Source organism: Chaetodon trifascialis, chromosome 7 (assembly GCF_039877785.1).
Source record: "Chaetodon trifascialis isolate fChaTrf1 chromosome 7, fChaTrf1.hap1, whole genome shotgun sequence".
In the NCBI taxonomy this organism is placed as follows: domain Eukaryota; kingdom Metazoa; phylum Chordata; class Actinopteri; order Chaetodontiformes; family Chaetodontidae; genus Chaetodon; species Chaetodon trifascialis.
In genome coordinates this window covers 23251363-23266732 of record NC_092062.1, presented here as the reverse complement: position 1 = coordinate 23266732, position 15370 = coordinate 23251363, and the positions used below count along the sequence as shown (strand labels likewise).

Here is a 15370-nt window from a genome sequence, read left to right as displayed (position 1 = left end):
GGCAATCACCAGCCCATTTCCATGTGCTGTTATTTCCACCCCCAGCCCCCATCTTCAACTCTCAAATCAAGGTGCACAGATGACCAAGGAAGCACTGGATGGAGGCAAAGGTGGCTGGTGGGTGCAATCAAATGAAGAGCGAACACAAAAGAGACAAAAGAAAAGAACAAGAAAGAAAAAACTTTTGCTCCTGCAAGCGGTTTATTCAAGCCATTTAAAATCTTTAAAAAATCATAAATGGACTGGAAACATGAGGGGATCAGACTGAATGAGGCTCAATTGCTTTCCAGCCAGCACCTCGTAAGATCTCTGTGATTGGGCTCGGAAATTGAAATGTAAGTCTTGTAATACAGTGCGTTGAGGAGACAGAAGGGGTACGGGTCAAGAAAGGTGAGAGAAGGGAGTTCTCATTTTACCCTGGCAAGGGATTAACACAATGAGCATATGTTAGCAGAGTCACATCTTCTGTCTGGTAAGAAAAGAGGGAGAGGAAGTGAATGAAAACCAAACAAAAGCTTATCTTTTACCCTCTTAAAAGAACACGACTTCAAATAAATGGTTATTTCTTTTTTCAAGGATAGGACGATGGATAATAGAAGAAGAAGACAAGAAACAGGGAAGAGGGGGCTCCCTTTCTATTACCATGATACATATAATGTGAAACAAAAATGAATTAATAAGCAGACTAAATCTGACAGGCCAGCAGCTTGATAGTGCTCAGACTTCACAGGTGCACCACAGCACGTAATTGGACGTAATACCTCCCCCCGTCCTCTGTTTTAAGTTTGACAGTGGCTGGAGAGGCTTCCTACACTAATAGGCTGCAGTTGTAAAGCAACATACACACACACACACAGACACACACACCAGGCTCATGCTGTCATTTCGTACTGTCCTCCAGTGCATACGCAGAATATTGACAAAGACTGTCTCTGATCTGTCTGGGCCAGCCATCATTACAGACTGGAAATCCATTTCACAAACCCTGCTGATTGTCCATTGGTCTCCTCGAGACCCTCATAGAGGCAAAGAAGAGATAATATTCCTCCCTTTTTAAGTCATCCCTCCTTCTTGTGCGGTTAAATCTCTGATTTTCCACCATGCTGAGTACAAGGGACATACTGTTACACATCTAACAAAGGAAAATGCTGAATTCTTACAATATAATACACTCTGTTGAGATGTGTCTATCTTTTGTGTTGGATTCTGACACTCTACTTCAATTGCAAACTGATTAATTTTCTCAATTAATCACCGTAAAAATTCAGCTTATAATTTCCTAAATTTCCTGGTAGCTTCAAATAACCTTTTTTTTTATCTAATCCACAGTCCAAAACCCTCAAAATACTGATTTATTGTCACATAAAATAACCAGCCAATTTTCTGTTGGCCAATTGATTAATTGACTAATTGTTCCATCTGCCGATTTTTTTCAATGAATTGGTTATTTCATGTAGAAAATGCTAAAATAAATGACAGCTGGAAGATGTCAAGTGACCAACAGCCAAAAGAAGATCTGGTTTATGATGACATGAATGACACTGTAGCAATAAACTCTGGTGTTTTTGCTGAACTGATGCCTAAATAAAGCATTTCCTGTTGACTGATTGTCATTTCAGTCCCATTCTGAATTGCTTCATTAAGAGATTGCTCCTTTTTATTCTGTGTATCGTAGCCTTACGGTGGAAACGGTCCTAACCACATTTGAAGTAATTACCCCTCTGGCAGACAGTCGATCCATATGTGAACAGTGCAGAATGAGGCTGAGCAGGACATTAACTGAGCATTAATTCTGTGATGCCAGCGTGATGCCAATTATTTTAAATGTGGTCAATGTTCTGATGGCTATCAACTTCTCCGAGCGCCAGTCAAGCCGACAAAATCTCCTTAGTGTAAATTAAAAATAAGCACAAAAATCAAAGTCTAGAGTGAAGGAGTGAACAGCAATTTGGCTGTTTAAACAAAAGCAAAAGAAGAGAATATTTGTGTGGCCTGTAAATTGGATAGGAATTAAAATCTGCATCTTATACATACAGTGGACATCTAAGTCAGAGGTATCACAGCGGCATGATAGTTACAGATGTCTTCATTTGCAACCACTGGAAACCTTGGTCCCACTTGCATCCAGTTTGTGACATTTCTAATTGACCTTTCGAGGCATTTAGAATATTGACCTCTTTACTCTAAATTTTCTTAATAGATTTGTGAGTCTAGACGTGTAATTACAATGACAAGATATTTTTCTCCTCCTTGTTTAGACTTTTACATTTTTGTGTTACCCACAATTACATTAGCATCTTTTACAAGAGATGGGGCTCAGGTTTTGCACACACCCACACACCCTACCATTGGAACTGCTGCAGACATTAAATATTCTGCATGTTGAAAATATTCTGGATGGATATTACAAATGTGTTTTTAAAGATGCCTGATGATATCTGATGTTAATGTCTTGGGATTTCTGACTAAAATGGCAGGCAAGGAGGACATGCATTGTTTGCTACACCAATGAAAATAATCAGCCTAATACGCTGCAGATGTCTCATTAAATTTGCATATGATTATTGCAGCGTTACTTCAGTTGATCCTTTTCATCAAACCAGATAATACTTGCTGATTGCAGATTATTTTGGCACAGGCAAATTTCATGGTATTATTTTCACTCTTTGGTGAAAAGCAATTAGGAGCGCCGCTCGTAGTCTGCCCGGTGTTATTCGGCTTTCACAGAATTAATTCTCCTTTATTTCTCAAGACAAGTATAAACACAACTCTGGGGTTGAGGGGTTAAAGCAGGAGGGATTATGTGAAGTTCACTTTCTTTTTCTCTCTTTGGAAGTGTTGCATCTAGAATTTTGGCCTGTGAAATTCGACCAACTAACACAATTACTAGTAAGGAGCACAAGGAAAAGGTACAGTGGCTGATTTCACCTCATAATGTCTGGACAACATATATACTGTAATCATAAATATAATCTGTGATCCAATTAGACTCTATATACTCTTATTTATGGTTAAATGTATTAAAATGATGACTTGTGTTCCCCAAACATAAGGAAATACTGAAGTTTCTAAAAAGCTTTAACTGAAGGTGTGTGCAGTCACAGTGTGAAAAATAGGAGCAACACACAAGAGTGATCACTGAAATAAGGAAAAAACACTTGAGGCTGGCAGTGAGGAAACAGAGGCACTTGAGAGAGGAAAACATGATTTAGGAACAAAACAATCAGACGCCTAATTTTTCATTAACTCTCTCTGATAGAGAACTGCTTTAAAAAAAACAGCCTGCTGCTTTGATGATAGACTAATCACACGCTATAATCTCCACCAATCACGTTCCAGTTCACCAACGACGCGAGCTTCGGTTACTATGACAGTCGTCATCTGTGAGGGTGAAAACCTGCAGGACAGTTAGCGACTACCTTGTCTGGCTTTACATTTGAGGCCCAAATTCATACAAGCGTCACTAATGGCTTCACTAAGAGACGTAGAGCCAGCCTCAAGCCGCCCACGCCGTCCCCTCCTCTCCCTGCCTGATAATCTCTGTCTCGTTCCATATATCTGAGGCTGGTCACATGCTGTCTTCAGATTAGTCACGGGGGAGCATTTTGTGGCTAACCACACTGCTCTCTGGGGGCAACCTGGACAGCAGATCGGCAGCCGGTAAAACATTCGCCGAGACAGGAGAGACCATCCCGTACAGTCTTGCCTGCACGTGGCGTGAGTGCTGAGTGGAATCTTCTGGGTATTGGTTGTGTTAACTAAATTGACATTGACTTTCAACCTCCTGGCTATCCATCAGTGGAGGGATGAGCACATGGGCTAGAGAGGTAACCCCCGAGTCTTATGTGCTTCCCGCGGTCGCATTTGTTACTGCCGGGATGAAAAAGGAAGAGGGGGGAAAAGATGTGTGAGGCAGAACGTGGAGGAAAAGATCTCTGTTTTCCCCCCTGATATTTTTAGTGATAGCCATTCATTTGTAGTGGTTTTGGCCTGAAGAGGTTTGTCTTATCTGTTCCTTCTTCTTCTCTCCGGGGGGAAAATAGAGGGTGAGTCTTCTCTAGCCTACTCTCTCACAGTTGATTAGTAACTCCTGCTCTACCCCTACGCTCCAGGGATTCTATGCCAGCTCCCCTTATACATCCCCTTGTCATGCACCTACTCACACTTCCTCTCTTTTCTCCGTCTCACTCATGCACACACAGTCATGGAACAGCAATTTGGGGGAATCACACAACCAAGACCTGACATTTATAACAATGAGAGCTTGATTAAAAGGGCAGAATGAAACGGTTTCACCTTCCATTCATTGTCCTTAGCCCAAGTTAAATAGGATTTAAACCTGTGCATTGCAGCTGATACCTCCGCTGTCAATTCCTGATCGCTCTGAAGCAGTGAGAAGAAAAGGTCCTGTTATAAAATGCAAGTGCGTAACAGTATGTAGCTGAAGTGTCAGAGGTGACCAAGTTTACACAGAGCGTCTGGGAACAGATAAGGACGACGCTGAGGCGGGGTGGGAAAGCAGAGCTAATACCGCTCCGGTGAATGCCACGGTGTTTGAAAGGCACAGGAATAAAGCTTAGTTTTATCTGGCTTGGGGCAACACACAAAAGGCGCCAGCATTGCAACGTGGCGGGTTTTAAAATTGGGATCAAAAGGTTCAAGCTAATTAACAAGCTAAATAAGAGTCCCCTAGCTTCGTCTATGTAGCCGCCCTCGCTCTTTCTCCCTCACTCTGTCTCTTTTGCCGCGGTGCTTGCTGCACCTATGGTGTGTGTGTGGTTTGCCATCATACTGTATACAGTGTGTGTGGAAAAGTGAAGACAAATTACGCCCTGTGCCGACAAAATCAGTCTAATTAACTATGTTATATTGCTGGCATGAACCTGAGAGAGAGATGATCAGGCTTCCTTCTGTTTTGATGTTATTCGACTTTTCCAGCAGAGCCCCGAGGAGGGCTGAGACGGGAGAGTCAAATGGAAAGGACAAGGGCACATAATAAAGACAAATGGCTAGAGCATGAAATTTGATTCATTGCCTTGGTACAGAAACATTCATAGGGAAATGGCCAACGTTGATATGCCATGAATTTCAAAACGCTGTCAAATCCAAAAAGCACACGTCCTGCTTTAATGACGCCGAGTTCCTCCGGGGGGCCGCAGGGGCAGATTGTGGACCAGATCAATCAGGTCGCTGTTTCTGGTGGACATCTCTATGTTGAGCTGTGTGAGGATATTTGAAGGGTTGCTCTAATGGTATGGAGACATGCAGATCGTTTTTGTTTTCCCTGCATCTTTCAGTCTCGAGGTGTTTGACACTCTTCTGCTTTTAAGAACCTCACTTCTCGTTGTTGACTTCTAGTTTTTCTATTTTGGCTTTCCAGCTCCTTCCCTTTCCTTCCCTTCTCTATTTTAATCATTTTCTATATTGATTTTACATCTGTGTTGTTTTGTCTGTTGTAATTTTCTTATTATTTTGCTCTCACTGAGATCTCATATTCAAAGCACCTCTGTTGACCTGTTTTTAAAAAGCGCAAAATGTTCAAAATCCTAGTCCCCTCCATTGCACTGGGGTGGAAGTATACAGCTCTGAGGTGATGTCTCTAAACCAAAGGACATGAGACCCTCAGTACCGCAAAGGCCATGCAGACTTTGTAGTACCGAGAATAAGTAATACAGTATGGGGGTTTCTTTTGTAATTTGACCCTTTAAGCACCTGTCCCTTCCCCAAATGGTTACAAAAGGCAACCAATGAAATACTGTCAAAATGCAAAATAACATCTGCCATCTCCACAACAGCAAAGCGATTTCCTCATTTTTTGAATGAAAAAGATGACATTCATAGCCATAAGGAGCTCAGCACCTTATTTATTTCAATAGGCATCACAAGCATATGCTTGCAGCAGACCTTTCACTGCGGAGCACCCACTTTGTAGTACGATATGAAAACACCATCTGGTGTGTTAGCAGCGGCTAGGCTAAGCTAGCTGGGGCTAGATAGGGCCCTGCTGTGTCACAGGATTATCTTACTGGTTGGTAGATCCGCTCTATTAGCCCCTAGTGGCTTGGATTACTGGATGATCATTATTATGTGTGACTGAACAAGGAGTTAAGTACCTGCACTTCCTTGACGCAGTTAAGTCTTGTTAGTGTTAGTGATCAGACACATTACGAGCACATTTCTTACACCTTGTCTGAGACATAAACATACTGTTTATTTACTGCACTTTGACTTCAGCTCACACTGTGTGTTTAATACATGTTGACTGGCTTTACTGACTTAATTTAAAAACGGGCCCAGTGCCTCCGAAAAAGCAGAGTACAGCGCGCCCGGAGCACATATTTGTTTGTAGAAGTAGAATGTTCCTTTCCAAAGCGTCTTAACAGGATCACAGGCGAGTACAGAGGACAGCGCGTTCAGAGACGGGCCTCCCTGCTCAACAAAACGAACATCTGCCGTTTCTCATCAGCGAGATTGAAGCTAATGACGAGCCGTGAGTGTGCTGACAGAGAGAATGGAATTGGATTGTGTACAAGAGGCCCGTGAGACCAGACATATGCTTTGGAATATGTTGTGGATGGAGTATGGCTTTAGTGTGTGGCCGTTATGTGTGTGCGTGCGTGCGTGCGTGCGTGCGTGCGTGTGTGTGGAAGCTAAGACACAGTTGCCCGAGAGTGGGAGAGACAGAAAATAGACCTCTGCGGCTTCTTTTGCAGTACATTTATCTGTTCATGTTTATAGAAGTGGATGAAGCGGAGTGTGTCAGCGCAGGTAAAACAGCCGTTGTATTCCTCCCCCTTCAATCTCTGCTTTCGTTAACAGATAATGGAATTACACATCAAAGAAGCTTCTCCCTGTATCCAATTCTTCTGCGACCTCTACCAGCCTTTGTTCATATTCACCACGACAATTCCCCGGACCCAAACCTCCACCAGCAGGCTTCTCCCTGCTTCCTCTCTCCGTCTGGGGAGAGATTAAATTTAGATGAAAATGAAATATTCATTTGCGCTCAGCAAGTGATGGCCATCTTAATTTGATACAACTTTTGATGCAACATCTCTCCTCATTGTTGTTTCATATCAGCTCTTTTTTAAATGTCCTCCTCTTCCCTCTCTTTGCCAGCAACGCCATCCTCCTGTGGGTAATTCTTAATACAAGCGGCCCTTTGGGTTTGACTTTGTTAAAAGTAGAATTGCAAAGTACCATTACAGCTTTTTGCGGTCTCTTGAAATATGTCTGAGTCATTTCAGATGAGACATTTGCACAAACCCCGGCGAGGAGGATCTCGGGGCAAATGCACTCTATAGCTCGCTGGAAGAGTTAATCACATGAAAACTTCTCAGTCTCTCTCTGCTGCTGGTGCGGGGATAAAGACAAGCCTCTGAAGTGGCTCTGTGCTCGCAGACTTCAACCAGAGTGGTGACCACAAACCTGATTTATCCCACTGAAGCTTATGAGTGGTCACACTGCATACAGCTTCAAGTGCTGCACATTTGTCAGCTCACGTTTAAACGTCCAGGCTGTTTCACACACAATAATTAAGTCTGCAGTCATGGCCGCCCAAAGCATTTTAGGGAGAGCTAAATGAGAAACGCATGTGACCAGGTGCTGCAGGGGCAGAGCGAGTAGCTGAGGAAATGAAATCAACATGAAATCATGAGGGAGATTGATTAACTGGCACTGATTAAGTGCTTTAAGTATTAGGTAGATAAAGTAATTGATTATTCAATAAATCCCTGTCAGGCAGTGAATAACCTCGCTGAGAGAGAGAAGAGACAACAAATGATGAATTAGTTTCATCAATCCACAGATGAAAGAGAAAACGTATAATAATCTGTCATCACTGAATGCTTTAACGACAGATATATTATACACCTGTGTGAATACATTTTCACCTGATCAAATTTCCAAATTGGGCGCTCCTTATCTGATGAGGGAGAAAGCAACGCATGTCTGGAAATTAATGATTTATGCAGAGAGAATGCTACACGCCGGGGTTATAGAGGAAAATGTGTTTATCCTCCACCAGAGTGGAAATCTAAGAGACAACAACGCAGGAAACAGACGAGCACATTAAAAACTGTTCATGTCAATGTACAGAACAAAGCACAAAAAGCAATTATCACATTCAATGAAATCATCAGTGCACTGTTGCAATATGCATCTGATTTCCATGTTGGCAAAGCTACTGATTATTTCGGTGGACACGTGCTACCTTTTGAGAGAAAAATCCCATCCACATCCTCCTGCACTTTCATCTTTATTATAACAACAGGGCATTATCAGCCGAAATGGCTCCGAGATGAGATGAGAGGTTGCAAAACATGTCAGGTGGAAAAAAAAAAAATTCCAAAAAGCAGGCGGAGGGAGACTAAAGAGAAGCACAGCGGGTAAGAGGACAAATACAGGAGGAGTAGTCTTTTATTCCCTCCAACAAATAGAAGCTGCAGAATGAGACGGAGCGACCATCTGGCCTCAACTTAGAGCAGCGCACTGTAAAAGCACTAAAATCAATGGCAACAACTCTACCTTGGATGCCCACCATTACCCAGATGGTGTGCTTGGAGAAGTGCACAGGCCACCTAACCAAGAGCAGACACAGAGAGCGCCGCGCTCGAATACCACCGCCCACCTCCATGATCCTCACTGGTTTGTTTGTGTTGGTAACCAGAGCTGAGGAGCGACGTTGGCCACTGAATATAAGAGAGCCCTCTGTTGGTTTTTAGCGGGGTGGCTGTGACACAGAGCACACACGCACTCGCACACCAAGTACCAAATTACAAAAAAAAAAAAACCCAAAAAACAAAGGGGGACAAAAATGTCCACTACACACCCTCTCAAAAAAACGCTCATCCCTAAACGAATCAACACACTTTGAATAATAATGTCCTCTGATGGAGAAAACAACAGATTGTCTGCGATAACACACACACACACACACACACACACACTGAATGTTTTATGCAGCTTATCCACGATTAAAACAGACTGAAATTTTGCAACGGCGATTTTACATTTTATATTGTGACATTTCTTATTTCCGCACAGGTCTGTCTTGTGAGCGGATGCAACAGAACGGATGCACACATGGCCGTTTTACATGAACACTCAGCCTCAAAAGATCATATGAAGATGCAAGCCTTTTGATTTTTTTTTTTTTTCTTTTGCCATTGAGGCAAATTCAGCAACCTTCTCTTGCATGTCCCTCTTCTCAGCTTGTCAAAATACAATCTCAGGAACACACACACACACACTCAAGAACCGAACTGCTCCTGCACCGCAAGCAATGATAGATTCTATAAAAAGCAATAGTGCGACTGTAGCACATTTCAAGGTAAATTTGTCTCAGCACTTTGACATTTTTAAAAACAAAGCCTGTCAAGTCTATTTCAGGTCTTCATCTGAGCTGCTGCCACAGTAAAACAAAAAAAAAAGAAAGGGAAAAAATGTCCCTTTGACCAAACGATTTCAGTTCACATCAGTAGAAAGAGTGCTTTAAGGATTTATGCAGTTTCTAAGACATCACCAAAGTCCACACAAAGCAATGTCAGAGAAGTCAGGGCCCTTCAGAGTGCAGCAGTCAATCACAGGGACACCCGGGGCCTGCCGGACAGCTGCATACAATGCTCAGCACTAAACATCCTCATACAGTCTTGGACTTAATTCTGTGTGTTTCTGTTGAATCTCTCTTTTAGGATTTATGTCAAATATCCAGAAAGGCTTGGCAGCATTCACTCAAGGTTATAGAGCTCTATACTTCATCAAAGTCTGATAACTTTAATTTGAATTAATGTAGATTTTCAGAGACCACCCGCTGAGCTTGACAGGAATTGCAAAATCAAAGTGGTATGTTGGTGATTTGCAGAAGTCATACAGCAGAAAACCGGCTTGGGAGAGGCCATTTGCCTCAGTTAGACTACTGCAGAATATAGAATATGCAATTTTCTAACACTCATCCACTTCCACCCATCATTTATACCTCGAAGACAAAAAGCTCCATGCCATTAAGACGCTCTCACTCCCCGCCTGCACTCCGGCTGTTGTAGTGGTATGTTAATGTGGGGCCAGTGCCATTTTGAGTAATTGTCCTGCATGGCACTCCGCCAAATGTCAAAAACGATTTGCCTCATGACAAAAACCTTATTGATCTTCATTCTGTTCCTGTCTCTTGGCGGCGCAAAATGTTTCATCGCATCGCCAGCCCCCGAATGACAATTCTCACATTGTTGCTCGCCGCGAGATTGGAAAAAGGCAGCACCAACGCTGCTTCTTCTTTTTGTGTCTCACATATGTGGACGATGAGGAGGAAGACAACTTTGAGCAGACTGTGTGTGCACTTCGTTTTGTTTGCAGTGATAAGATGAGATAAAAACTTATATCTCCTGGATAAAGTGTGACATTGCCTGAAACTTTCTGGTGGTCTGTTTCTTAATTCGATGCTGCAGCTTTTAATTGAACAGGCTGTCCTTAAATGCTAAAACTTACTTCCAGAAGGCATGGCAATGAGCCTGAATTCAGCTGGTGACTCAACGTGCTGGCTGCAGAAAATGGAACAGACAAAGCAGAGTGCATAGAGGTCACACTGACCCACAATATTTCATTGCATGGTCTCTGAGTGGAGAAGGCATCCTCAATTTTAAAGGCAATCGTCTGCAATAATGCACTGCTCTCTTGTTGCTTGCTGCTTGCTCCTCGTTTAAGTGAAATTCACACACAACCCGAATGAGGCGAAAATGAAAGGGACTGCTCATTTACCCCAAAACTAACGGCTGCCGCTGGGAACGCACGGATGCTGACCCGCACTGAAACGAGCTGAATAAGGAGCAACTTTCAAGGTTATAATCCAAACGTGTGCGTGCGTACGTGTGTGTGTGTGTGTGTGTGTGTGTGTGTGTGTATGTGTGTGTGTGTGAATGTAAATGTGGTCAACTTACCTATTCGAATAACATGAGGCATCCCGTAAGAGTACTGAATCCAAAAGAGACACGCAATCAGCGATGTCCAGTATTCCCAAATCGCACTCCGGGGAGACAGCCAAGTATTTCGCATGGTTGTAAAGTCGCGGGATCCACTTTTTAAAATTCCAAAGACGACTCAGAATTGCTCATCAAAACTGAATTCGACGGAGCATATATGGATTTTGGTGTCTGCGACAAATTTGCGCTCATTGTACTTGGTGCAACATTCTCTCAGGGTTTTCTTTTTTTCTGTTACTCGCAAGTCTGAGCGCGGCTCGATCGGGATGAAGCCCCCCAGTCCCTCACAGGCGGATCGGCGATACACCTGCGAACGCAGGCTGCTACAATTAGCCTGCAGGAGTCTCTGTATCCCCTCCTACCACCGATGCTATCTGTCTACTGGCAAGTACCACGGCAACAGCCGAGCCTGACTCCCGCACCGTTGTGGAGGAGGAGAACTGCGCCTGCGGAACTTTGGGTCGCCTCGAACGATTTTGTCGCCCGAAAAGACACACAGAGAAAAGCGTTACACGATGAGTGCTGTGGAACAACGCACTTAAGACGTTCAGAAAATGCTTACTGCAGGTTAACCACTCCAGTCCCTCGTCCCGGTCATGAAAACTGTTCAAATAACACAGAGACACTTTGTGAAGGTGGAAAAGCCGCTCCGCGACGCTCCTCTCCAGTTGCGCACGGCGATGGCACGAGGCTGATTATTGAAGATCGTCCAAATCTGTCCAAAAAGCCTCTTTGTTACACAGTGTGAATTTAAAAAATCTTCCAGTTTGCGCTGGATGGAAAGCCGTGCATCTGCGTGCGTCTGACGACCCTCCTTCCACGGTGCCACTAGAGGCACGCGTCGTTACGCATACTTGTCAACTATGTCCAAGAAGTATTTTATGGAGGTGAGAGGGATCCGAATAATGACCTGGTTCTCCACTTTTCCCGCTGATGTAGCACATGCACGTGCATTATGTTCTCCGTTAATTTCATCACATTTTATATCATGATTTAGGATTTTGCGTTTTTGTGTCATCAGGAATGTTAGAGATGAAGGTTTATTTCTTATTTACATCGCTGCGATGGAAATTTGCATTTTTTTTTTTTTTCTTTCTTTGCCTCAAGCACAAGAGATGGCAAGCCCCCCCGGCTGTCTACAGTTGTTGTGAATGGAATGAATTATTTGCACGAGGGAAATAAGTGTCAGCTGAGGATTGGGCCATTGACAAAGCAGGCTTCTTATCGCTGTTATTTGAGACATTCCGTGTGTGTCAATGAGTACATTAAACCCCCGTAACTGCTTGGTGCCCATCTTGGCTGTCCATTTTTCATGCTTTTACCAAGAGCCGTCAAATGCAAGCTAGAGCTGCTCTCTCACCACTGCAGTGGAGGAGGTACAGTCGGGCTGAAAGTATTGGATCACCTGTTTATGGCACAGATGTCATGCATTTTCGACTTAAACAAACAACTGAAACTTGTGGCATCATCAAAAGGCTGAAACTGGAGAGATGAGAGAGATGAAAGCTGCAGCCTCTGGGATTCATTTGTAACTCTTTGAAACATCTTTAATATGCAGATAGATAGATAGATAGATAGATAGATAGATAGATAGATAGATAGATAGATAGATAGATAGATAGATAGATAGATAGATAGATAGATAGATATCACAAATTATAGCAAGAGTAGTGGACATGTTCGATTTTACATTCCTAAGCCAACACCCTTTTATATGTATTTTTATTTTTTACATTAATGATTTGCAGTTTTTAAGCATTTTCTGAAAAATGCACCGCTACATTTCTTTGTGCTTAATAGAACACTGTTGATGAGATACTGCAGCGGCTCATTGGTTTTATTTTTCTGTTTAGAATGGGGGAGAGGAATAAACTGTGCGTCAGGGGGCATGCGAGCAAGAACAAGCCAGACTGACTGCCACTGCATATTCATGTCTCCCAGAGCAGATTTATCGCCTCTTGGCACAATGTAAGGACTATCAACGTGAGTTATGTGGCCCGGCTCTCGCATTATCGAGATTCATTGACTTGCTGCTCTTTCAAATACAAAATGTACACAGCTCTAGCAAACAAGACATTCTGGGTCTGTGGGTGCCCTCTATAGAGAGATGGCTGTCTGTGCTCTCAATCACCTGGGCTGATAACTGGAGGGAGTCAGGCCCCGGAGCAGGAAGAGCTCCCCACTGTGACACAAAGAGAGGAAATGTGAAGCACAAGATGTAGTGTCTCAGTTAAAATTCTACATTTTGAATAACTGCTGAAGCAAACTGGAGTTTAATTGTTTGTGTTTCTCACAGCAGCTGGTATTCGGTCTTCATGCAGCCATCAGTTTTGTCTCCTGTTCACTCTTTGTCATTGTAAGAAGTGCCATATGTTACAATGTCTCCTACCATTACAAGAAACAGCAGAGATGCACTTTGGCAGCAGGAGGAAGTGGAGCCAGGACGATTATTAGAAGAGACCAGAGCAGCATTTGTGTCACGTCATCAATGTGTCATCCACCTACAGTCTGAAATCAGTGTTGGAAGAAGTATTCAGACCCTTACGTAGGTCAAAGTACTAATGCAACGATGTTAAGTACTCAAATTTTAAAAGTAAAAGTCCTGCACTTCAGTAAAATTGCAAAAATCAGCAAAATGCACTTAAAGTATCATCAGTAAATGTACTCATTTTGCAGAAAGGTACATCATATCAGTGTTATTTTATTATATAATATATTATTGTTATTGTACAGTAGCTGCTCAAGCAGAGCTAATTTTACCTACTTTAGTAACAGCAGTTTCGACCAGAGGTTACCTACTGAGGGGTCAGCCCGCTCTAAAGGGTCACAAGATAAATCCAAGCCAAGATGATTAATGGGCGAGGATGGTTCTGCTGCACGAAATCTGAATTTTTCCTTTTTCAGTCTTTTGCCTTTTTTGAAATATTGGATCATTTGAGCCTCAAGCAGTTATTTAAAATGAACTACTTGACAAGTTTAGAGGAGAAGTGTCTCTTTGTTGGAAGTGTTAACAGCTCATAGACCTCTGAGACGTTCCCCACCTAAGAGGTGACAGACCAAAAGACTGGGGACATGTGTTTCATATATAACAAAGCATTGTGTTTCTATAAGCTTATCCAATGCTTTTAATGTAAAAACGCGAAAATTAATCTGAAAGTAAGCATTAGCTCAGCTGTCAGACATGGAGTAAATCATACAGTATACAGTACAGTACAATGTCCTCAGTGACTTTCCACCACAGTCTGAAATAAAAAGACAAAATCTTTTCATTCTCAGTCAAGAAGAAAATTAGCCATATTTGCACACTGATACTCAAACGTGAAACTGAAATCTGTCACCAGCTGCACAACATTCATCAAAATTCAGATCAGAAAAATGACTGCAGCGTCAGCTTCACCTGAACAAACCAGGCTGCACACTTCTTACAGGATATGTTTGAATATGCTTCCCATTGACAAAACAACAAAAAAATGGTAGTAAGGGTTGTGAAATCTTCTTCTTTGTATGCTGCTGATGTGGCTGTGCAAGGCCACGTTGAAGCAAAAAGAACCACAGAGGTCTATTATTAACCACCAAACCACCGCTGAAATAACTCAGTCCAGTCTCTACTGGAGTAAATTAAGTCATTCACTTTTTAAGCGGGTCGTACCATCAGCTATTCTTTTCCCCGTCAAATGATTGCTGTTGCATTTACAGCCGGCCAGTGATCAATGCCTCGTCTGGCAAGTTGGTCATAACTAATAGCTCCAGAGAAGTAAAGCCTCCACTGTGAAGCAGGAGACACTGACAAGCGGTGTACTTAGTTGACAGGATTGATCATCACATTTTGTTTACTTTTTTTGAGGATTGTGAGAGAGGAGAAAGAGGACAATCAATTTCCACACGGCGCCTTTCACTACTTGCTTATACACCTCTGATTGGCTGGAGAAGATGTGCAATCCAAGATGTAAGATTGTTCATAATTATTTGGAAAAATTGCAGCTCTTCGATTGAGCCTTAAAAATGAATCATGTGAAACATTTTCACCATTGATTTTGCTTTTCTCTTCAAGAGAAACATAAAGAACTCTGCCACCAGACTGAATATAATGCAGATCGAACATCTCCCCTCAACAATGGGTCAATAGGAACTCATCTCTAAGTCTCAGTCTGTGGTTATAAATTAGAAGGCTTTTTTCAAGCCTTTTTGATGGGATTCACTTTTTTTTTTTTTTTGATGGTGGAGCTTTAGCTTTGTTAAAAGAATAGATGATTGTTCCATCAAAAGGCCACAGAGTCAACTTTTCAAACTATGAGGGAGCTGAATTGATCTCTTGGAAGAGAAGGGAGTGACAAATCAAAAATAGGTGTGGAGGCAGAGAAGCTTGATGTTTGGGATAAAAAAAAAAAAAAATTACT

At 42.5% G+C, this 15370-nt stretch overlaps 1 protein-coding gene across 1 annotated transcript in view; it reads right to left on the bottom strand.

Moving 5' to 3' along the window:
- Positions 1 to 11803, bottom strand: part of grik3 (glutamate ionotropic receptor kainate type subunit 3) — a 94340-nt gene extending 82537 nt beyond the window's left edge. Inside the window, exon 1 of the mRNA XM_070965830.1 lies at positions 10932 to 11803. Within this exon, the coding sequence (XP_070821931.1) occupies positions 10932 to 11046 (115 nt within the window). The 5' untranslated portion in view covers positions 11047 to 11803. The remainder of the gene's footprint in view (positions 1 to 10931) is intronic.
- Between the last annotated feature and the right edge of the window lie 3567 nt (positions 11804 to 15370).